This window comes from Symphalangus syndactylus, chromosome 16 (assembly GCF_028878055.3).
Source record: "Symphalangus syndactylus isolate Jambi chromosome 16, NHGRI_mSymSyn1-v2.1_pri, whole genome shotgun sequence".
Lineage (NCBI taxonomy): Eukaryota > Metazoa > Chordata > Mammalia > Primates > Hylobatidae > Symphalangus > Symphalangus syndactylus.
In genome coordinates this window covers 88,200,567-88,225,273 of record NC_072438.2, presented here as the reverse complement: position 1 = coordinate 88,225,273, position 24,707 = coordinate 88,200,567, and the positions used below count along the sequence as shown (strand labels likewise).

At 47.1% G+C, this 24,707-nt stretch overlaps 1 protein-coding gene across 2 annotated transcripts in view; it reads left to right on the top strand.

Moving 5' to 3' along the window:
• TRIO (trio Rho guanine nucleotide exchange factor) overlaps window positions 1–12,399 on the top strand; it is a 365,439-nt gene extending 353,040 nt beyond the window's left edge. For both annotated transcript variants that reach the window (XM_055245954.2, XM_063619580.1), the window contains exons 51-57: window positions 69–96; window positions 311–473; window positions 741–862; window positions 4,783–4,861; window positions 6,618–6,818; window positions 9,323–9,461; window positions 10,079–12,399. In XM_055245954.2, the coding sequence (XP_055101929.1) occupies window positions 69–96; window positions 311–473; window positions 741–862; window positions 4,783–4,861; window positions 6,618–6,818; window positions 9,323–9,461; window positions 10,079–10,621 (1,275 nt within the window). In that variant the 3' untranslated portion in view covers window positions 10,622–12,399. The remainder of the gene's footprint in view (window positions 1–68; window positions 97–310; window positions 474–740; window positions 863–4,782; window positions 4,862–6,617; window positions 6,819–9,322; window positions 9,462–10,078) is intronic.
• The last annotated feature ends 12,308 nt before the right edge of the window (window positions 12,400–24,707 follow it).

The window sequence follows — 24,707 nt, the reverse complement described above, 5'->3', positions numbered from 1 at the left end:
TGGAATGAAAGTAATACACCTTAAAGTAGCTCATTTCAGTTAATGCTTGTTTGCTGTTTCCGTTTCAGCTTCTCAATCCCAACTACATTTATGACGGTGAGTTCTGTTCTTTTTCTTCTAGTCCTAGAGATGATTCTAGATCTGTGGGGCATGTTTCAGAGCACTTGAGTGTGGCCTCTGGAAATGAGTTTTCCATGGCACTCTAGGCGTGCATAGCAGGTTAGGTCCTATCAGTCTGTCGGGGACATGTGGGTGGGTGGGGAGGAGGAGCCAGGGCTGATGGGCCTTTACCGACTCCTTTCCCATGCAGTTCCCCCAGAATTCGTCATTCCATTGAGTGAGGTCACATGTGAGACAGGGGAGACCGTTGTTCTTAGATGTCGAGTCTGTGGCCGCCCCAAAGCCTCAATTACCTGGAAGGGCCCTGAACACAACACCTTGAACAACGATGGTCACTACAGCATCTCCTACAGGTGAGGGAGGCCCACTCCTGGTGGGTTTCGCTGGCTGGGAGCACCGTCTTGTCACTTGGCAACTGGAAATTCCTCCTTCACGGATGGATTTCTTTGGCCGCCTTCGGCACTCCACTTCTTCCATGAGAGCACATTTCACACCTGGGTGTACAGCTCCTCATCAGCACTTGAGCTCCTGCCTTCCCTTGATCCTGAAGGAGGAGGCCAGCGCTGATGGCCACTTGCTCAGCTTTTCTGACGCCCAGTATGTTCCCATCTGTGCCGCAGTGACCTGGGAGAGGCCACTCTGAAGATTGTGGGCGTGACCACGGAAGATGACGGCATCTACACATGCATCGCTGTCAATGACATGGGTTCAGCCTCATCGTCGGCCAGCCTGAGGGTCCTAGGTAAGCACCATGCAGCGAGGATTCTACGTGACCCAGTGGGGCACGTCTTTCAGGAGTCTCCTGAAGTCCTGAATCTGCCCTCACACTCCACATGGCCTGAAAGATAGAACAATAAGTCATTTGTGGGGCTTCAAAAGACAGTTGCAAGTAGCAGACCAGAGTGTCTGGGATGTCACAGGCGAGTGACCTCTTGGCACCTTATGTAAGGTCAGGGGAGACACCAGAACTCCTGTTGCTGGGAGGAGGATGGGGGCCTGCCTGGTGAAGGCCTCTGGCTGCCCATCATGGGGCACCAGGGCCCCCCACGACCAGCCTCTGAGTTGGAGCAGGGTGCTTTCTGTGTTCGTAGTGCTCAAAACACTCATATCCAGTTACCCAGCTGAATCTGGATCTGATCCAGGTTGGTCTCACGTAGAATGTGCATGGGAAAAGCAGGAAAGGAGATGTGGGTGAGTCCTGGGCCTGCGCAGGCACCGTGCCTGTCTGAGACCCTAACAGCAACCCTTCTGGATGAATGAGCGCCCTCCTCACCCCATCCAGGAGGAGCCAGGCCCAGGGCGGCTCAGTAGCTTGTCCAGAGCATCTGGCTAGGAGGCATCTGCCATGGGGCCTGCTTGCTCCGGTGTGAAGAGCTTGTTCTCTCTCCTCAGCTAAACCACAAGCTCCCTGGGGCAGAACCCATATCTTAGGCTGTTTCAAAACGGCCTGCAGTTGCCTGATGTAGATAGCTGCTGAGAAAGGTGTGGACTGTTCTCTGCTGCCATCTTGCAGAAGGCCAGCGGTGCAGTACTGGGCTGCGCCACAGATGGAGGTGCTTCCGGAGGACAAATAAAAGATAAATTGAGTCCCGGAGCACCCTGTGTGTAGACAATAAGCAGAATTTGTCTTAGAACTTTTGTCCCAGATATCTTAATTTCCTGTTTTTAACAACATTAAATCAGAAGACATGCTCTGATTTTTTGGATCATGGAACAAGAAATTTAAAAATCTAGAATTTGGCAGTAAACAATAAAAAGTAAAGATTTTCTAATTTTTAAATAACACAGAAATCACACAGGTAATTTTTTTTTTTTTTAATAAACCACTAGCAAAGGCTAAAGGACTTTAGAAAGGCAGACTATTCAGCCAGGTGCGGTGGCTCACGCCTGCAATCCCAGCGCTTTGGGAGGCCGAGGTGGGTGGATCACGAGGTCAGGAGATCGAGACCATCGTGGCTAACACAGTGAAACCCCATCTGTGCTAAATATACAAAAAATTAGCCGGCGTGGTGGGACGTGCCTGTAGTCACAGCTACTCGTGAGGCTGAGGCAGGAGAATCACTTGAACCCAGGAGGCAGAGGTTTTAGTGAGCCGAGATCATGCCACTGCACTCCAGCCTGGGTGACAGAGCGAGACTCTGTCTCAAAAAAAAAAAAAAAAAAAGACTATTCATACCCTGGAAATGCAAATGGGAAAATAATCCAAGTGTGTGGTTACTTCTATCACACAAATTCAGCTGCACCCCTGAAGGTCTTCAGAAGAATTACCTTATGTGGACTATTCCAAGATGATCTTAACCATTTCCAAATTGTTCTCTGAGAGAAGCCACTTTGTTTGCAGGCATCAGTAATTTTGTGTTTTGTTTTAAACCTACCCTTGGCTCCACTCCTGTCTGCCAGAGGCTATTCCTGCACCTACGAGCTGTCTGGGGTGTGTGCCCTCATTCTGTCCGGCCCTGGCTGCCTTGCAGAGCCCCACTTCTCAGATGCTCAGGAAACAAAGGCTTATTCTCAGTCCAGCTCCGGCTCAAGGCAGGGAGCTGGTCAGAGTCTGGGCTACGAGAAGGAGTCCCCAGGCTGGAGGCATTGGCCCTGCACCCTGAGGACACGTGCAGGCCCCCAAATTGTGTCCAAGAGAATCATCCAAAGAGAGCCCTATCATCCCACCAGCCAGGGCCAAGGTTTCTGTTGATGAGAAAAGGGGGCAAGGTGCAGTGGCTCATGCCTGTAATCCCAGCACTTTGGGAGGCCGAGGCGGGTAGATGGCTTGAGCCCGGGAGTTGGAGACCAGCAACATGGCAGAACACCATCTCTACAAAAGTACAAAAAATTAGCTGGGTGTGGTGGCGTGTGCATGTGGTCCCAACTACTCTGGAGGCTGAGGTGGGAGGATCACTTGCCACCTGGGAGGTTGAAGTTGCAGTGAGCCGAGATTGCACCAGTGCACTCCAGCCTGGGTGACAGAGCAAGACGCTGCCTCAAAAAAAAAAAAACAAAAAACACACAGGGAAAAAGAAAGGTGTGTTTTAGAGGAGCCAGGGAGCACCTGCCCACTATGATGCTCTGTCTCTGGGTCTGGTTGGTGGGCACAGAGTCGCCATTTATGTTTGGTCCACTTTTCTGTATATATGTAATGCCCGAATAAAAATGTTTATTTAAAAAAAGAAAAAAAAAACAAGCCCTTTCAGTTAAAAAAAAGAAGAAAAAATATTTTTATGTAAGTAATAGTCCAATATTTCTTAATGTGAGTTGGTAGATGCTTCAAATCTGCCTCGTGAAATAATTTTATTTTTATTAATAATTCTCTCTCAGTACTCCTTCACCTACACAGTCAGAATTAGCCTTACCATTTATAAAGCACTTTAAAGTTAAGGGTGCAAATGTGCCAGCATTAGCAAAATGACTGCAGAATAAAACGTAGCCTTTGGTTTAAGTGATTGATGTGAAATTATTGCTTCTCGTGTGTCCTTCAGTGAAGATTTGAGGCTCTGTGTGTGCCAGGCACTCTTCTGGTTTCTGGGAGGCGGCAGAGGTGGATCAGACACAGGTTCACTTGTAGTCGTGTAGCGGTCAGCAGTACTCCTGTGACAACAGTGCTAGCTGGCAGCACATGGCACCCACCAGGACTGCCCACTGCTATGCGAGGAGATGATTTCCAGCCATGAGTGAGTCAGGGAAGGCACGTGGAGGAGGTGGCCACCACCCCAGGGAGCCCAATTAGACAAGTCAGCTTGGATTGGACATGGTTTAAGGAAACGCATTTGCAGTGACAACCTGGGGAGAGGTGAGGAAGCCCAGGTGAAGATAGGGATGGGCAGATGCTCGGCCTGGGCTGGACTGCAGGTCAGGTGAGCGGGCCGAAAGAGGAACTAAGTGGGGAAAGGAGGCTGGATGAGTGGGGTCAGGAGGGCCAGGCTCCCGTGGAGGCTTAGAATCACAGTGGCAGCTGTGCTTCCCAGGGGCTGCCTGGCAGCGGGGCCACGTGGGGCTCCCCCACTTAGTGCTTCTTTTCACAGGAAGACTCTAGAAAGGATGCTTTCTGTTCCTGTGGACGTGTACACAGGGTTCATTACTAACAGGTGATTTACAGTTGGCACTTTTACAATAAAATACTCTTTGTGTTTGTAGTGTATTTATGATGTATTAACCATGTAAAACCCTGTGAACATTAAGTAAATACTGTGGACTCTTGATCTCTCACGGCTGTGAAAGGAGGCATGGGGAGGGGAGAGCAACTTAGCCTCGAGGCGGTGCGGCCAGGTGAACAGAAAGGACCATCTGTAGCAATGCTGTCCAATAGAAGCAAAAAGAGGCCACATACGCAAGTTTAGATTTTTCTAGTAAACACATTTTAAAAATAAAAGTAAAAGCAGTTTTTACTAACATGTATTTAATTTAATGAAATACATCCAAAGTTTTAGATTTCAATATGAAATCAATATTTGAGAAATTATGAGTGAAATATTTTGCATTCTTCCTTCACACTAAGCTCCAGTGTCTGTGTGTCCTTTATGCAGCCACCACATCTCCTCTCGCGTGAGCCATGTGGCAGGCGCCCGGTGGCCACGCGCAGCTGCTGTGAGGGACAGTCCGTGGCGATAGCCTTCTTACCCAAGAAGCTCCACGGGAAACAAGCTCAGGGAGGTGCTGTTCTTCTTGCAGGTCCAGGGATGGATGGGATCATGGTGACCTGGAAAGACAACTTTGACTCCTTCTACAGTGAAGTGGCTGAGCTTGGCAGGTATGATGTACAACCCAGAACGCCTTCTGAAAGAGCAGAGCGTAGGGAAGACATAGCAGAGAGTGCAGAGATAAAGCTAAGCAGTGTTATCTTGCCAGCAGTTGGAAGCTGTGTGTCTTGCATTTGAATCGTAACTCTCATTGCCTCTAGACGCTAAACACTGGAGAAGTAAGGAAGCCGTTTTCCACTCGGGTTCCAGCAGAGAGGGCCGAATGCCACCAGTCACCCCTCAATGGGGAGAAATTGCTTCCCTCTGTGCATGTGGAATAGCGGTAGCTCTGTGCCATCCTTGGGAGAGTTCAGGAGTCTTTCAAACGCTTCTTGTAGTTCTTAATCCTCTTGTGCCCTTCACGTTTCACTTGTGCGTGGAGACTTCAAGGAGTGACAGCAAAATTAGATGGGGTATCGGGGTCCTCTTGCACAAACTAAGAGAGAGGTTTCCCCATCAAAGGGGTTCTTTCTCTTCATGAGAGGCAGCCAAGCCAGGGGTGGCCTGGCAGTGCCATCAGACAGCCCGGCTTCTCTTGGCTCTACCTCCAGGGCCACACAGCACTCACATCCAGGTGTTGTGTCCCATGTGGCAGGAAGAGCAAGGTCAGAGGAGCATGACAGCTGTCCTTTGTCCCTTGGTAAGAACTCCCCCAGAAACTCCAGCCAGCAGCACCCTCTGGCGTTCATTCCTGAGGCCATAACTGGTCACGTGGCTCCTGTTGCTGTCTCTGTCAGCTGTCTGTGGCTGCATAAAAATCACACCAGTACATGCTATCTTAGGACAGTGGTGATGTGTGCCTTCTTCAGTGCAGTGGGCAGATGGGACCGTTATTCTGTTGGCCTCTCCTGGCCTGGTCAGCTGGTGCACCATGCCCCAGGCGTGTCAGAGGCCTTGTCTGGGACACTGACCTCTTTCCACATTGACTTTCACCCTGGGCTCCCCCACGTGAGGGCAATGGCATCCCAGAACAGCAGGAGCGGGAGTGTCAAGGCCTCTGAAGGCCCAGCCTCAGAAATCAACAACCAACGCCCTCCACATCCTGTGGGCCAGAGCCAGCCCCAGGCAGCCCTGATTCAAGGCGACAAACAGCCCCCACCTCCGAGAGAGATGTGGCAAAGCCGTGGCCTTTAACCACACAGTCTGCCTGCCACAGGCGCGTCTCTGGTCCTCACGTGTGCAGAATGCACTCACCCACCTCAGGCCCCCAGCCCAGGCCCCCACCTGAGGTCCAAGGCCTCGTCCAGATCACATTGAGGTGTGGCCAGTCCCCAGGAGTGGGTCATCAGGGGCAGCTCCGGGGTCCTCGTGGCTGCCCCACACTCACACCCACAGGGGCGTGGCTGAGGCAGTGACCACAGCAGATGCCCCTTTCAAACGTGCAGGGAAGGGTGGCTGACGGGAGGCGTGAGCAGCCATCCTGGCTTCTGCATGTCGTAGGGAGCAGAAGGGAGTGGCCTGGCAAGGCCGGGGCTCAGAGATCTTCCCGCCACTTCCACCATACGCAGTGCTGAGAAAGCAGCCACCGACGTGAGGAGACCAAGGCTGCCAGAGAGGAAGGACCAGCAGAATCGCATGGCGGCGGGGACAAGGGCAGATTTGGGGGACAGCCACGGCACCACAGCCCCTCCATGAAGTGGCCGGGAGAGCAGGGCCTCTGGACAGGGCTGGGCCACCACACAGCCAGTCCCTTTAGGATAACAGAGTCTTTCTCGGTGCCTGACCTCAGCAGCCCTCTGCAAATGGTCCCCCTGACATATTTTACAGGGGCAGATTCTCTGTCGTTAAGAAATGTGATCAGAAAGGAACCAAGCGAGCAGTGGCCACTAAGTTTGTGAACAAGAAGTTGATGAAGCGCGACCAGGTCACCCATGAGCTTGGCATCCTGCAGAGCCTCCAGCACCCCCTGCTCGTCGGCCTCCTCGACACCTTTGAGACCCCCACCAGCTACATCCTGGTCTTAGAAATGTGCGTACACACCTGGCCTTCCCTCTGCCCAGCCCTCTGCCTCTACCTCGGGGTTTTGTTGTTCCGTTTGTTCTCTAAGAAGGGTAGAAATTGGGTTTTTAGAATTTACAGAACTAAAAAACATCTTCACTGTCAGAGCCCGCAGTTTTCGAGCCTGCCAGTAATGGCAGAAAGCAGTGTGGCCTTCCACGGGGCGGCTGCCTGATGAAGGGCAGTCACTGCTGGTGTGGAACCTGACATGCTCGGCCAACCCGGAGACGCCCCGCCCATTTCTGAAGGTCCCACGAGGCCAGGCCATCTCTGTGTTGAACCCAAGCCCCCATTAGTGGTTGGAGGCTGACCTGATAGCCCAAGCCCGTGCAGGGCCAGTTCACCCCAGATCAGCGCTGCCCTTCAGGCTTCCTGCCAAGTGAAGGCCAGTTGGATGGGAGGGTAAGACGCACCTCCCCGCAGAATGTCCTCCGCAGAGGGGGCGCGGGCACACCAACCAGAGCTGCCCCACTGGTCCCTGTTGTACTTACTGGGCTCCTGTGTAATATCAGAAAATAATTCAGTCACGTAAAGAAGAGAGTTTGAAACCCGTGTCCCACAGGAGCGGTTCTCATCTAGGGGTGGGTTCGCGTGGAAATGTCAGGAGCGCATAGGCTGGGGGTGCATCTGGCAGGGAGCGGCCGGAGGCCAGGGATGCCGCCCAACCTCCTACAAGGCAGGGACGCCCCCACGGATGCATCCGCCCCAACCATCTATGCATTTAGCTTTGAAAAATGTCGATTTCTACTTTTTAGGGGAGTCATTTTATACATTTACTTGCATTTACAGCTGCTTTTCCATGGGGAAGGGTAAAACCTTTTGCCACTGTTCGGAAAGTTGGCATAGCTTCTTCAGTGGGAAGGATAGGATTAGCAGGGCGCCCCGTGGGATCACGTAGGGGCAGACTCAAGCTCGGGGCCCCTCGCCAGCAGGAACTCCCTCCAGGCCCTGTACCTGATGTTGTAGTTATTGCCATTTTTTTCTTAAAGAAACTATAAATGCCTCCCCATACCCTTCCTAGGGCAAGGCTGCCACAGCGTCCCACATGGCCCCACATGCAGCCTTACCAGCTTCCTCAGGCAGCCCATGTGCCATGGGTAACAGTGGATGTCTCAGGAAGGCCTCCCACCCATGGCTGCACAGCTAGAACCTCCCCCAGAGCATGGGGACGTGCTTCCAACCCCTCTCCCAAGAATAGAAAACACATCTCGTGGCAGAAGGGCAGACGGTGGGGCGCAGTGAGGCTGAGCAGTGTGTATGGAGAGGAGGTCCACTGGCCTGGGCCTGGCCTCAGTCCCTGCCCTGCCTCTCATCGGCCCGTTTCTCACCCTGGGTATCCTTAAAAGTCACACTGGCTTCGGAGGGTTGTCGTGGGGCCGAAATGGGGCGATGTGTGTGGAAGAGCCGAGCCGACGTCCAAGCTGAGGCCTGGCCTGGGAGCCTCAGGACCTGGGAGGTCTCCTTTCTGGCTCCAGACGCTGGTTACCAACGGCCACTGCTCACCTTCCCTGGGGAGTTTTAACAAGCCTGTGGCTTGAGTGCTTGTCACAAATCTCCTAAAGGCCTTCGTTTCTGGACTGACAATTCAGTGCTTTCAGCTGTCATTTCTGGGAAACAACATGGTTTGGCCTCACCATCCTGTTAACAGGATCCGTTTTCATGACAGATTACTCCTATTCTCACCGGCAACTCCCCATTACTAGACACGCAGCTGATCTTCCTACAGATTTCTGTTTTGCAAAGAGAGCAGCATAGGCCGGTGTTGAGAGAGGCGGGGGCCAGACCACCTCAGTCCAATCCTGGCTTCTCCACTCGAGCTGTGGGACCTTGGGAAAGTTTCATGCTTTCTCTGCCTGAGTTTCCTCATGTATCAAATGGCTACACTAAGGGTCACTTCACAGAGAGTCATAAGGATGAAATGAGTTTTTAGAAGGCGTTGAGCCCCTGGCACTTGGCAGTGCTGGGTAAGTGGTTTTTTAGTATGAACAATAGTTCCAGAGGAGGAAGCCTTCTGAGTCCAACACTGAGCACTCAGTGTGTCACCTCCTGCCCAGCCTGCGGTTACATGATCTCGGTGAGTCTTCCCGTGGCCCATATTACAGGTGAGGAAACTACAGCTCCGAGAAGCATGAGCTACATGCCTTCCTTCAGCAGATACCGCAGGATGCCTGCTGCGCTTGGCACTGCTGGCAGCCGGGCCACGCCATCCCCCGCAGCAGGCGGGTTTGGACCCTTGACTGTGCCGCTTTACCCCCGGCTTCCCTCTTAAGATGGAGACACCCCGTTCCCCACTCGCATCTTCCCAACAGAGCTTTACAAAATCCCCCTCCTTGTCTAGTCACGCCTTAGAGGCACGGCCCTGAGATCCTGATGACACATTCGTAACAGGTGACAGGTCCGATGTGTTTGCTTCTTACTAGCCCAAAGAGGTCTTCAAAGCGCATCATAACAGTCACCCGTTCCTGCCTCTGTAGGGCTGACCAGGGTCGCCTCCTGGACTGCGTGGTGCGTTGGGGAAGCCTCACCGAAGGGAAGATCAGGGTGCACCTGGGGGAGGTTCTGGAAGCTGTCCGGTACCTGCACAACTGCAGGATAGCACACCTGGACCTAAAGGTTGGTGAGGCCCCGGGCAGGTGAAGGGGGGTCCAAGCACGCCGGCTTGGCCATGCGGGACACAGCCCCCTTTGAAGCCAGGCCAGGAGCCCCCAAGTGACTAGGGACAAAAAGGGTGGGTGGGGCAGCGCAGACACTGATTGCTAATCTCTCTTTCTAAGTGTTTGCGTTCAGTGATGCACACGGTCAGGAGCACACTGGGTAAAACGCTGGAGCCCTCCCAGCCTTCCACGACTTTCAGAAAGTCCCCATGAGTTTTGCCCAGTGGGTGTGGCGGGTGCAGTGGTAGCTTAGGCAGGAAAGAGAGTATTCCCCTTGGTGCTGGGAAGGAAAATGAATACCCAGCTTCATAAAGCAGCCTGGTTTCATTAGGCTCCTTGGCACTTAGATCTCCAGAGAGAGCTGCTGTGTGTGGATCTGGGTCGCAGCTCCACTGTGTCATCTCTTCCTCCTCACCCTGGGCTGCCAGCTGCGTGGTCCTGCCGGCTTTGCACATGCGTGGCTTGTCCTAGTTGACAACATAGATTCCTTCCACCTGACCATAGAGTCCCGCCCATCGTCATGAGTAAGCTTAAGACTGGATGGTCTGAAAATGACAGTTGTATTCTGTCTTCCAGCCTGAGAATATCCTGGTGGATGAGAGTTTAGCCAAGCCAACCATCAAACTGGCTGACTTTGGAGATGCTGTTCAACTCAACACGACCTACTACATCCACCAATTACTGGGGAACCCTGAATTCGCAGCCCCTGAAATCATCCTCGGGAACCCTGTCTCCCTGACCTCAGATACGTGGAGTGTTGGAGTGCTTACATACGTACTTCTTAGTGGCGTGTCCCCCTTCCTGGACGACAGTGTGGAAGAGACCTGCCTGAACATTTGCCGCTTAGACTTTAGCTTCCCAGATGACTACTTTAAAGGAGTGAGCCAGAAGGCCAAGGAGTTCGTGTGCTTCCTCCTGCAGGAGGACCCCGCCAAGCGTCCCTCGGCTGCACTGGCCCTCCAGGAGCAGTGGCTGCAGGTGGGCAACGGCAGAAGCACGGGCGTCCTCGACACGTCCAGACTGACTTCCTTCATTGAGCGGCGCAAACACCAGAATGATGTTCGACCTATCCGTAGCATTAAAAACTTTCTGCAGAGCAGGCTTCTGCCTAGAGTTTGACCTATCCAGAAGTTCTTTCTCATTCTCTTTCACCTGCCAATCAGCTGTTAATCTGAATTTTCAAGAGAAAACAAGCAAACATAACTGATCAGCTGCCGGTATGTTCATCGTGTGAAATTGCATTCCAAGTGAGCTGTGCTCAGCAGTGCTTGGACACAGAGCTGCAAGCTGCGCTGGGGTGGAGGACCGTCACTTACACTCTGCCCAAGGCAGAGGTCGCATTGCTGTATCACAGTATTTTATTCAGGTTTCTGCAAAAAAATAAAAAGATACTTTTTTAAACAAACATGAATAGAATTTTGCAAATTTAACGTTTTCAAGATTTATTCAAGGAAACAAAATGCCTATGTTCAACCACTGGTGTTAACGAACAAAGATACTGTGCGTCTCTGGGGAAGACGCACCCAGGTGGCGGCCACTCCCATGGCCTTGTCTAGGGCTCAGAGTCCACTCGGCTCTGAGCTTCCAGGCGCCTCGTCTGTGTGCATCTCACGCCAGATGTGGCTTCTGAAACGTGCATTCAACCTCAAACTTTTGCATAAAATAGAATGAATCGTTTTGCTCTGATGAAATGTAGGCCTTACTTGTATATAAGACTGTTCTGCCTTCGGTCTGTCATTTTCCCACCTGCCTCCCCTACCTACCCCCCACCCACTGCCTGGGGCTTCCTCTGGGGGTCCCAGGGTCTGCCCATCAAATGAAGACATCAGGTTGGGTCCTGCCCCACTGCCCCTCCCCTTGTTCCTGCCCCAAGCCGTCGATCAGATTGTTGAGCAGTACACAGTCAGATGAAAATACTGTAAATGCACTCATTGGGGGTTTTTTGGTTTTACTTCATATCATGTGCAATGTTGTGGCTTTAACATTTTATGCAACTATTTATGAAGACCTCTGTTGTACCTGTAATAAATATATAGAAAAAGCACATACTTCGTATGGTGAGCTTTATGGTTTTGTGTGTGTGTTGGGGTTGGCGGGTGGGTGGGTAGGGTCGTAGCCCTGTGCCATCGGTTCAAGGAGACTTTTCGTGAAATTTGTTGGTTTTGAGGACTGTAAAAAGTGATTTCATACTCTGAATATAAAACTGGATAATAGGGTAATGTTTTAAAATTTATTATGCTATTATTCAGAATGCCAAAGTATTTTTTTTCCCAAAATCAGTCTGGACATTTACTACTTTTTAGACTTTTTGACGTTCAACTTTCTGTATAAAAATTGGCTGGGTTTTGAGCTTTTGGTAAGAAATAAAAGCCGATTAAGCACTGGCCACCCCGCGGCTGGTACCCAATGCCCGAGTCACTGTGGCAGCACTCACACTGGTGTGGGGAGTCCTTTCAACTCAAGGAGGCTGGGTTTCTGGGCACCCTCGAAGGTTTCTGGATGTCTTTTTATCTTTCTTGTGTGAACTGCACTACAAAAGAGACCAGCCTGCTTGCCAAGCCAGCCAGACACCTGGGTCTTGAGCCATAAACTGGCATAGTTAAGCTTTGCAGCTTCCAATGTATTTTATTTATTCTTTTGTTGGGTTTTTGTTTGTTTCTTCTTGTAAAATTGTACAGAAACTTTTTAAAAGAAATTGGATTCGAAACTGGATGTGTATTCGTAACCTCATAATTTTTATTTGTGTATTGTTTCTTTTATTATTTCAGTTAAATTTTTACATTATTTTGCATGTATATTTCTTTGTACAGAGACCTTACATGTTTACACAGTATGATGTGATGTAAATATTTTATTTTGCCATCAGTTATTTTAAAAAATTAAACATATTTGCCTGATTTTTGTGTTAGGCTTTTTATTTAAATTGGTCACTGTTGAATCGGAAAGACAGATGGCTGAGGGAGAGACTGATGCAGAGACTTCTTGTGGGTGGGAGGTGGCAGAATGTACAGGATTGAGAACCCTCTGTACACAGTCAGAAATGGGAGTTGCTCAGCCTCCTGCAGACTGGTTCACAGACACCACACTCGAGACCCTGGTATGTGCCAGAATGTCGACTGACCGTGCACAGCGAGGCTGTAGCTTGTCCTGGTTAGAATAGCTAAGGCACCCTGTTGCCTGATGAACATAGAATTAGAGCGAGGGAAAAGCTCGTTCATCCTGGCCTCAGAAAAGCAAAGGTAATGTCCAGATAGATTCAAGAAAATGAAACAGTTTCATTTGGTTAAGAACAAACCAAAGATCCTGCACCTGGGAGAAGACTGCGCAGTGGTGGCCCTGCCTCAGCCTTGGCCCTGGGCACACCGAGTCCAGGGGGACTTGCAGCCAAGTGGCTTCCACAGCTCTGCCACCCTGCTGACAGTAGCTTATTTTTTCCAATGACCATATGTTCTCTCTTGATTCTGGTTTTCATTCTGGGCTGATGACTTTCATTGTTCAACACACCATCAGGAACAGGTATTCTTTCTCATCTGTTTGCTGAAGTCCTGAATAGAAGGCTAACATGAAAGGACACTTGTGCAGTCTCTAAGTCAGGACATGGGAAGCTAACTCCCTGAGTTGTGTGCCCGCCCAAGTCCCAGCAGTACCCATGGCTCAGTGGGCTCTGGAGGGAGCAGAAATTCAAAGTTGGTTCTAATCTACCTGCCCAGCACAGCATCCTGCCCCGGGGGAGTTGCCTGGCCCACCACAGTGCCACACCTGAGCAACACGAAGGAGGCGAGGGGTGTGTGGTGCTGTCCTTTAAACGGGACACTTGCTGAATGGAGTGGTTCTGCCTGTAAGATTAGCAGAACTCAGTGTGCCCAGTGAAGGGGCCTCAGATGTTTGGTCTGTCGCCATCATTAGATTTTTTTTTCTCAGATACCAAGATGTTTTACATTCTGCAAGTTATTCTAATCTTTTAAATACTCGGATCTTCTTTAGCCCTAACAAGTCAGGGAAATCAGTGTTTTAGCAGAATTAGGAACCTCATCTTAGAGTAAGCAATAATCTATTAGATTCGATTAGGTCTTTGATTACTGTAGCTATACAGTAAGTCTAGAAAGCAAGTAGTCATCCCCCCCGCTTTATTTTTTTTCCAAATTGTTTCTGCTAATCTAGTTCCTTTGCCTTTATGAATTTTGGAATAGCCTTGTTTATATCTACAAATATTAGACCACTAGAAGGAAAGACCCTTTCTCCTGTACATTTTTGAGACAATTGTAGAGAAAGGAGTAATTCTTGGAACTGATCAATTCTCCATATATATATATATATATATATTTTTTTTTTTTTTTTTTTTTTTTTTTTTTTTGAGACGGAGTCTCACTCTGTCGCCCAGGCTGGAGTGCAGTGGCGTGATCTCGGCTCACTGCAAGCTCCACCTCCTGGGTTCACGCCATTCTCCAGTCTCAGCCTTCCGAGTAGCTGGGACTACAGGCGCCCACCACCACGCCCAGCTAATTTTTTTTTTATTATACTTTAAGTTTTAGGGTACATGTGCACAATGTGCAGGCTTGTTACCTATGTATACATGTGCCATGTTGGTGTGCTGCACCCATTAACTGGTCATTTAGCATTAGGTATATCTCCTAATGCTATCCCTCCCCCCTCCCCCCACCCCACAACAGTCCCCGGTGTGTGATGTTCCCCATCCTGTGTCCATGTGTTCTCATTGTTCAATTCCCACCTATGAGTGAGAACATGCGGTGTTTGGATTTTTGTCCTTGCGATAGTTTGCTAAGAATGATGGTTTCCAGCTTCATCCATGTCCCTACAAAGGACATGAACTCATCATTTTTTATGGCTGCATTTTTTGTATTTTTTTTTTTTAGTAGAGATGGGGTTTCACTGTAGCCAGGATGGTCTCAATCTCCTGACCTTGAGATCCGCCTGCCTCGGCCTCCCAAAGTGCTGGGATTACAGGTGGTGAGCCACCGTGCCTGGCCATATTATATTTATTTATGTGAGATTTAACTTACAGAAAATAAACTACACACGTCAATAAATTTTTATACATGTATATACCTGTGGTCGCCACCCAAAGCAAACTATAGAACGTTTCTGTTATCCATTATCCCCCTTAGGAAGGTCTGTCTCACCCCTTCCCAGTCAATCTCTCCCTCCCAAGGTAATCACTGTTCTGATTTCTATCATTCATAGATATGTTTGCCTTTCAAGTAAAAATCATGTATTACATACTTTTTTAAAGTAGGTCGTACCTTTTATTTTGAGGCCGTTGTAGATTCACATCCAATTGTTATGAAAGGTACCCTTAAGCTGGGTGCAGTGGCTCACGCCTGTAATCCCAGCACTTTGGGAGGCCGAGGTAGGCAGATCACCTGAGGTTAGGAGTTCAAGACCAGCCTGACAAACATGGAGAAACTCTGTCTCTACTAAAAATACAAAAAATTAGCCAGGCGTGGTGGCACATGCCTGTAATTCCAGCTACTCGGGGGGCTGAGACAGGAGAATTGCTTGAACCCGGGAGGCGGAGGTTGTGGTGAGCCGATATCATGCCACTGCACTCCAGCCTGGGCAAGAAGAGCAAAACTCTGTCTCAAAAAAACAAAAGAAATGTAAGCTTTACCTGTGATAACATACACGATCATACATTATCACAACCAGGATACTGACACTAACACCGTCAAGATGCAGAATATTTCCACGACTACCAGGACCCTCCTGTTGCCCTTTTATGGCCACACTTACTTCCCTTCTGCCACCACACCCTTCTTTAACCCCTGCCAACCACTTATATGTGCTCCATTTCTGTAACTTTGGCATGTTGAGAATGTTATTTAAACGAAATCATACAGTATGTAGCCTTTTGAAATAGGTGTTTTCTCCAAGCATAATTATCTGGAAATTAATCCAGATTGTTGTAACAAGAGTTTTTTTTTTGTCTTTTTATTACTAAGTAGTAGTTCACAGTGTAGATGTGCCACAACTGAACCATTCACCCATTGAAGGACATCTCAGGTTTTTTTTAGCTTTGGGTTGTTAAGAAATAGTTTGCATGAACATTCACTGTACAGATTTTCATATGAACATAAGTTTTCATTTCTCTGGGATAAGACAATTGGAAGATCATATTGTAGTCGCATATTACATTTTTTAAGGTGCTGCCAAACTGTTTTCTAGACCCGTGGTCCCCAACCTTTTTGGCGCCAGGGACGAGTTTTGTGGAAAACAGTTTTTCCATGGATAGGGAAGGAGTAGGTGATGGTTTCGGGATGAAACTGTCCCACCTCACATTACCAGGCATTAGATTCTCATGAGCGTGCAACCTGGATCCCTGGCATACACAGTTCACAGTAGGGTTCGCATTCCTATGAGATTCTAACTCCCAGGCTGATCTGACAGGAGGCGGAGCTCAGGCAGTAACACAAGCAGTAGGGAGTGGCTGTAAATACAGAAGCTTGGCTCATCGCCTGCCACTCCCCTCCCGCTGTGTGGCCTGGTTCCTAACAGACTGCGGACCAGTAATTTTTACGGATCAGTACTGGTCCACGGCCTGGGGGTGGGGACCCCTGTTCTACACTGTACCATTTCACATTCCCACCAGCAACGTATGAGTAATCCAGTTTCTTTGTCTCCTTACCAGCATTTGATGGTGTCACTTTTTTAATGTGGCCAAACTGACAAGCGTGAAGTGATATTGTAGTTTTAATTTGTATTTCCCTGTTGGCGAATGATGTTGAATCTCTAGTTTCATGTGCTTATATGCACATCTTTATATTCTCTTCCCTGAAATGTCTCATTACATCTTTGGCCCATTTTCTTGTTGGATTGTTTGGTTTTTACTCGTTGAGTTCTGAGCATTTGTTACATATTCTAGATACTAGTCCTTTGTCAGAGATATGGTTTGCAGATGTTCTCTCCTACTCTGTAGTGTGTCTTTTCTTCATCTTAACAGGATCTTTCACAGAGAAAAATTTTGGTGAAGTCCAATTTAATGCTTTTGCCTTTTATGGATCAAGCTTTTGGTGTCAAGTCTAAGAACTCTACCTAGTTCTATATTTAAGATTTTTTCCCGGCCGGGTGTGGTGGCTCACGCCTGTAATCCCAGCACTTTGGGAGGCCGAGGCGGGCGGATCACGAGGTCAGGAGATCGAGACCATCCTGGCTAACACAGTGAAACCCCGTCTCTACTAAAAATACAAAAAATTAGCCGGGCGAGGTGGCAGGCGCCTGTAGTCCCAGCTATGCAGGAGGCTGAGGCAGGAGAATGGCGTGAACCCCGGGGGGCCGAGCCTGCAGTGAGCCGAGATTGCACCACTGCACTCCAGCCTGGGTGAAAGATCGAGACTCCGTCTCAAAAAAAAAAAAAAGATTTTTTTCCCTAAGCTTCTTTTCCTAACAGTTTTTAAGTTTCACGTTTTACACTTAAGTCTGTGATTCATTTTGAGCTAATTTTTTTATAAAGTGTAAGGTTTAGGCTGAGGGTTTTGTTGTTGTTTGCATATGGATGTCCAATTGTTACAGCACCATTTGTTTTAAAAAGGCTTCCTTTTGGCTGGCTGCAGTGGCTCACGCCTGTAATCCCAGCACTTTGGGAAGCCAAGGTGGGCAGATCATGAAGTCAGGAGATTGAGACCATCCTGGCTAACACGGTAAAACCCCATCTCTACTAAAAATACAAAAAATTAACCGGGCATGGTGGTGCATGCCTGTAGTCCCAGCTACTTGGGAGGCTGAGGCAGGAGAATCGCTTGAACTGGGGAGGTGGAGGTTGCAGTGAGCCGAGAGTGTGCCACTGTACTCCAGCCTAGGTGACAGAGCAAGACTCTGTCTCAAAAAAAAAAAAAAAAAAAAAAAAAGATTCCTTGTTTTTATTTTGTCAAAAATCAGCTGGGACTATTTATGTAGGCCTATTCCTGGGTTCTCTACTCTGTTCCATTGATCTATTTATCCCTCCACCAATATCACGCACACAGTCTTGATTACTGTAGCTATATAGTAAGTCTTGAAAGCAAGTAGACATCCCCCCACTTTATTTTTTTTCAAAATTGTTTCTGCTAATCTAGTTCATTTGCCTTTACAAATTTTACAATAGCCTTGTTTATATCTACAAAATATCTTTCTGAGAGTTTTATTTGCATTGCATTAAATCTGTGTATCCATCTGGGGAGACCTGACATCTTTACTGTGTTGACTCTTCCAATCCATGAATATGGTATGTCTCCATTTATTCATATTTCCTTTGATTTCTTTCATCAGTAGTTCTACAAGTTCATATATTGTATATGTTTTATTAGAATTATGCCTAAGTACTTCTTGTTTTAAACAATTATAAATATTTATTTTGAATTTTGGTGTTCATGCATTTATTGCCACTATATAGAAATACAGAATACAGTTGATTTTTGAATGCTCATCTCTTATCCCACATATTTGCTGAACTGAATTACTAGTTCTAAGTATTTTTTGTAGATTCTTTTGGATTTCGATTTTCCTTTTTCTTTCTTTTTTTTTTTTTTTGAGATAGAGTCTCATTCTTGTCGCCCAGGCTGGAGTGCAGTGGCACGATCTAAGCTCACTCAGCCTCCACCTCCCGGGTTCAAGTGATTCTCATGCCTTAGGCTCCCCAGTAGCTGGGATTAATGGTGTGCACTACCACGCCCAGCTAATTTTTTTGTATTTTTAGTGAAACAGGGTTTCACCATTTTAGCCAGGCTGGTCTCAAACTCCTGACCTCAGGTGATCCTCCCACCTCAGCCTCCCAAAGTGCTGGGATTACAGGCATGAGCCACCGCACCTGGCCAACTTAGTATTTTTTGACTTTGCAATGGGTTTTTTGGAGCATTAAATGCATTTTCAACTTATAATGTTTTTGACTTACGGTGTTTACCAGGATGTAACCCCATCATAATTTGAGGAGCATCTGTATTTTCTCCACATAAATTTAGAAACACATCACACAAGGTTGTATGTTTTCACCTCAACCATCAAACTTAATTTAGAAAACTAAAGAGGAAAAAGAAAATGTATTTACCCATACATTTCCTCTTTCCATTGTTCTCTCGTCCTGATTTTCTGAGATTGATTCCTTTATCCTTTCCTTTCTACTTAGAGAACTTACTCTAGTCATTCTTTTAAGGCAGTCCTCCTGGCAACAAATTCTTTTAGTGTTCCTTCCTCTGAGAGCATCTTGACTCCCCCTTCATTTTTGAAGGATATATTTTGCTGGGTATAAAATTCTGACAGTTGTAGGGGAGGCAGAGATTACCTTCAATCCTCCCTCTCCTTTTAGCTGTTAGTGAACTCTTCAGCTGGCTCTAGAAACCACACTGACCCCAGGAAGATTAACAAGACAAAAGTATACAAATTTTATTAGTTTTACATATATGTGAGGACCTTTGCGAGAGAGTTAAGTGCAAAGATACGGCCAAAGCAAGATGCTTTTATACTTTTTAGACAAAGAATGATAAATTTGAGAAGAAATGACAGGCAGGATAAAGAAAATCTGGGCTGGGCATGCCAGTAAGTCCAGCACTTTGAGAGGTTGAGGCAAGAGGATGACTTGAGGCCAGGAGTTCAAGACCAGCCTGAGCAACATAGCAAGACCCCATCTCTGAAAATATATGTATATATTAGCTGTGTGTTGGCATGTCTTTTGCCTAGCTACTTGGGATGCTGAGGTGGGAGAATCACTTGAGCCCAGGTATTCAAGGCTGTAGTAAGCTATCTTAACCTCCTGACCTCAGGTGATCCACCCACCTTGGCATACCAAAGTGCTGGGATTTCAGGCGTGGCCACCATGCCCAGGCTTTTTTTTTTTCTTCTGATATAGAGTCTTGCTCTGTCGCCTGAGCTGGAGTGCAGTGGCAGATCTCGAAGGCTGTAGTGAGCTAGGATTGCACCACTGCACTCCAGCCTGGGTGACAGAGCAAGACCCTGTCTCGAAAAGAAAATCTGGCAGAGGCAATAAATTTTCTAAGGGAGTCGCTAGGAGATATATGTGGAGGGGTGTGGGTATAAGACAGGTGGAAGGTAACGGTTACTTCATTAAGTATGTTTATTCAGGTTCATTGCAGCCTCCAATTCCAAGCCTTTATTGATAAGAGCTATTTTCTTGCTCTGGCATGGTGACAGTACCCCTCCCAGAGGAATCTTTATGGCTTACTACATGCAGAAAGAGAAAGATCAGCTCATCCTTTCTGAAACTACGATCCCTCCAATAACAAAGGGGATGGAGAGTCTTGTTACTGTTCAGCAGAGATGAAAGTTCTGCTTCCCCCTATTTGGGCTTCTCTAACACCACGTCGGCAGAGGTGCCCCATTACAGCTGGGTGAGAGTGGAAGTCTGGGCTGTGCACTGGTCTTTGCTGGTGGGGTGAGGGTGGGAGCCACTGTTTTTTCTGTGATGAGTGGCTGGAGAACAGCAGTTAATGTCTAAGGGTTTTCTGTCCTGCAGTCTGCCCCTTTCCTGTGCCCTTGTCTGAAGAGAGCAAGGTTTAGTTGGGACCTTTTTTGTCTGCAGCTATGGCATTTCCACATTGCTGGCTTCTTTAGCTCTATGTCTGGGATACATGAGGCAAAAAGAAATCCCAGCAAACCCACCATCCTTGGGGTTTCTCGTCCCTAAAGCCCCACATGGATCTGCTGTCTTCACCTTGCAGAGTCTCCTTATGTTTGTTTCATAGGTAACATTGAGCTGTTTCTTGTAGGTAGTGGGAGGAATAGGAGAGAATATGTCTACTCCATTTCCCAGAAGCAGAAATCCAGCATCGGTGCTTCTTTTTCTATTTGCTAGTTTTAGGATTATGTGACGTTGATTTCCTGAGATAGGTATAAAACAACTGCTTGATCTTGTTTTCAAAAGGGATCAATTGTATCAGTTATAGAAAGGGGAATCTACACAACCAATAACTGTCAGAATGTAAGTTCTTTGCACATTTCACTGTCTTGTACATTTTCTGCAGATTCATTTCTTGCCGACGTCTTACTTAACTACCAGTAATAATATTCGTCTACTATTCCACAATAACCGAACCAGAATATCCAGAAAAAGGTAACTGATGACAGATGGTAAGTAAGAGACTGGCCAGGCTACCAAGAGCCAGTGGCCTGGGCAGGCCCTAGCCACTCATTGCAGAGCGGTCCATGAGGCAGGATCAGAGGGGATGCAAAGGCCAGAGGGGAAAAGAATGGACCCAAATAACTTCTGAAAGAGGGGATTCAATGAATTGTCTAACAGAAGTTCTGAAAGAACCAAAAAAAGCAAAGAGAGAGCAGGATTTCCAGGCAGTGAGCTCAGGTTAGGTCCAGGTGTCAATTGCTCTGGCAACAGCAAATGGTGGCAGAGGACTGCATAATTCTCATGTAATTTGAAGCAACAGAACATTTGCTTCCACGAATATCTTTCTCCATTGGCCATTTCTTATTTACAATTCAAAAATTGTACCAGGGTTTCTCTTTCAGGATGTGTCCACCATCCTATTGAAGTTCAGGGGCTTGCGTTCAGGACTGCTGAGATTCCCAGAGCATTTTCCTGCTCTAGGAAAGTGAAACAGTTTGCAAGGCAAAGTCTCCTGTGAAAGTCCAAGAAGATCCCATTACTGGCTATATACCCAAAGGACTATAAATCATGCTACTATAAAGACACATGCACACGTATGTTTATTGCGGCACTATTCACGATAGCAAAGAGTTGGAACCAACCCATATGTCCAACAACTATAGACTGGATTAAGAAAATGTGGCACATATACACCATGGAATACTATGCAGCCATAAAAAATGATGAGTTCATGTCCTTTGTAGGGACATGGATGAAGCTGGAAACCATCATTCTCAGTAAACTATCGCATGTTCTCACTCATAGGTGGGAACTGAACAATGAGAACTCATGGACACAGGAAGGGGAACATCACACTCCGGGGCCTGTTGTGGGGTAGGGGGAGGGGGGAGGGATAGCATTAGGAGATATACCTAATGCTAAATGACGAGTTAATGGGTGCAGCAAAACAACATGGCACATGGATACATATGTAACTAACCTGCACGTTGTGCACATGTACCCTAAAACCCTAAAGTATAATAATAATAATAAAAAAGAAATGATGTAAAAAAAATCACCTACAAAAATAAAAAATAAATAAAAAAATTTAAAAAAATCAAAAGAGAAAGTCCAAGAAGAGTAGAGGCTTTAAAACTATTTGCCTCGTTTATAATTACTGCATATTTAATAGAAAACATATGCCTGTCTGCTCCATTTTTGAAGGTTAGAAACCTCTTTTACTCAGCTTTATCCAATCCATCCATTTCTTTATGATTACATTTTTTAAACTTTTATTTTAGGTTCAGGGATTCACGTGCAGGTTTGTTAATACGGGCAAACTTGTGTCAGGTGGGGTTTGTTGTACAGACCATTTCGCCTCCCAGGTACTAAGCATAGTACCCAATAGTTATTTTTCCTGATCCTCTCCCTCCTCCCACCCCTCTCCCTCAAGTAGGCCCCAGTGTCTGTTCAAGTTCCCTCTTTGTGCCCATTGGCTCTCATTATTTTGCTCTCGCTTATAAGTGAGAACATGCGGTATTTGGTTTTCTGTTCCTGGGTTAGTTTGCAAAGAATATGGCCTCCAGCTCCACCCACGTTCCTGCAAAAGACACGATCTCATTCTTTTTTATGGCTGCATAGTATTCCGTCGTATATATGTACCATATTATCTTTATCCAATCTGTCATTGGTGGGCATTTAGGTTGAGTCCATGTCTTTGCTGTTGTGAATAGTGCGGGAGTGAACATTCACATGCATGTGTCTTTATGGTAGAACAATTTATATTCCTGTGAGTAAACACCCAGTAAATGGGGTTGCTGCGTCGAGTGGTAGTTCTGTTTTTTAGTTATTTGAGGAATCGCCAAACTGCTTTCCACAATGTTTGAACTAATTTAGACTAATTTACGCTCCCACCAACAGTGTATAAATGTTCCCTTGTCTCCACAACCTCACCGGCACCTGTTATTTATTGACTTTTTTTTTTTTTTGAGACGGAGTCTCGTCTGTCACCCAGGCTGGAATGCAGTGGTACAATCTTGGCTCACTGCACCCTCCACTTCCTGGATTGAAGCGATTCTCCTGCCTCAGCCTCCTGAGTAGCTGGGACTACTGGCATGCGCCACCACGCCCAGCTAATTTTTGTATTTTTAGTAGAGATGGAGTTTCACCATGTTGGCCAGGCTGGTCTCGAACTCCTGACCTCAGGCAATCTGCCCACCTTGGCCTCCCAAAGTGCTGGGATTACAAGCGTGAGCCACCGCGCCCGGCCTATTTATTCACTTTTTAATAATGGCTATTCTGACTGGTGTGAGATGGTATCTCATTGTGCTTTTAATTTGCATTTCTCTAATGATTAGTCATATTGAGCATTTTTTCATATGCTTGTTGGCCGCATATATGCCTTCTTTTGAAAAGTGTTCATGTCCTTTGCCCACTTTTTAATGACGTTGTTTAGTTTTGGTTTGTACATTTGTTTAATCTCCTTATAGATTCTGGATATTTATTAGACCTTTGCCAGGTCTACTATATATTAACACAGTTTGCAAATCTTTTCTTGCATTCTGTAGGTTGTCTGTTTACTCTGCTGATAGTTTCTTTTGCTGTGCAGGAACTCTTTAATTTAATTAAATCCCATTTGTCAGTTTTTGCTTTTGTTGCCATTGCTTTTGGCATCTTTGTCATGAAATCTGCCAGTTCCTGCGATCAGAATGGCGTTTTCTAGGTTGTCTCCCAGAGTTTTTATAGTTTTAGGTTTTACATTTGGGTCTTAAATCCATCTTGAGTTAATTTTTGTATATGCTATAAGGAAGGGGTCCAGTTTCAATCTTCTGCATATGATGAGCCCGTTATCCCAGCACCACTTATTGAATAGGGAGTCCTTCCCCATTGCTTGATTTTGTCAGTTTTGTCAAAGATCAGATGGTTGTAGGTGTGTGGCTTTATTTCTGGGCTCTCTGTTCTGTTCCACTGGTCTTTATGACTACATTTATCTTCTATTAATGTGCATCTACAGGAAAGTGTATGTCAGAACAAGTGACATTAAAACAGGCTTCTGAGACACGCCCTGTTGATAATTTGAGAATTGCCAACACTGCTGGATTGTTAAGATATGCTAATGACCTGGTTTCCATATTTATTTTTAAATGTTTACTCCAAAAGAGAAAAGATGCAAAGTATCACTTTTTTTTTGCAAACATGAAAATTACCTCCAGCACTAAGCTCTCCAAGCAGTTATCACAGTGGGTAAGCCAAAGGTGTGAGAAGATCAGTGTTCCTTGATTTCCTTTCTCAATTTTATGGCCAAATGCACAAAATAGGAAACAGACATGAGAGGAGGCCTTAGAACTGCGCAGGTGTGACTGGGCATGGTGGCTCACGCCTGTAATCCCAGCACTTTGGGAGGCTGAGGCGGGCGGATCACCTGAGGTCAGGAGTTTGAGACCAGCCTGGCCAACAGGGTGAAACCCCGTCTCTACTAAAAATATAGAAATTAGCTGGGCATGGTGGCAGGCGCCTGTAATCCCAGCTACTTGGAGGCTGAGGCACGAGAATCACTTGAACCTAGGAGGCAGAGGTTGCCGTGAGCCAAGATTGCACCACTGCACTCCAGCCTAGGCACTACAGTGAGACTCTGTCTCAAAAACAAAAAGAACTGCAACTGTGCAGGTGTTGATTCACTTTCCCGTACTTCTCTGGAGCACTGGATTTTTCTTTGAGACCTCTTCTCCCCTGGGACTTCCTTAGGCCGAAACCCTTGGTCACCTTCTCTAACAACATGAGCTCCTTCCCTAGGTGACCTCAGCTGGTCTGGTGCCTTTGTATTTGCATTGGTTGCCTGTGGAATTGTTACAAATCACCACAAATGTGGTGGCTTAAAACAAAAGAAACTCCCTAACAGATGCGGAGGCCAGTACCCAAAGTCAGTATCAGGAGGCAGAAAGCAAGGTGTCTGCACAGCCGTGGCCCCATCCCTTCCTCTTCCAGTGCCCGGTGGCTGCTGTTGCTCCTTGGCATGTGGCCACATCAGGTCAGTCTTCAAGGCCAACATCTTCAGTCTCCCTCTGTTCCTCTTCACATTGTCTTCTGTGTCAAATCCCCCTCTGAATCCCTCCTCTAAGGACACTTGTGATGACATTTAGGGCCCAGCCGGATAGCCCAGTG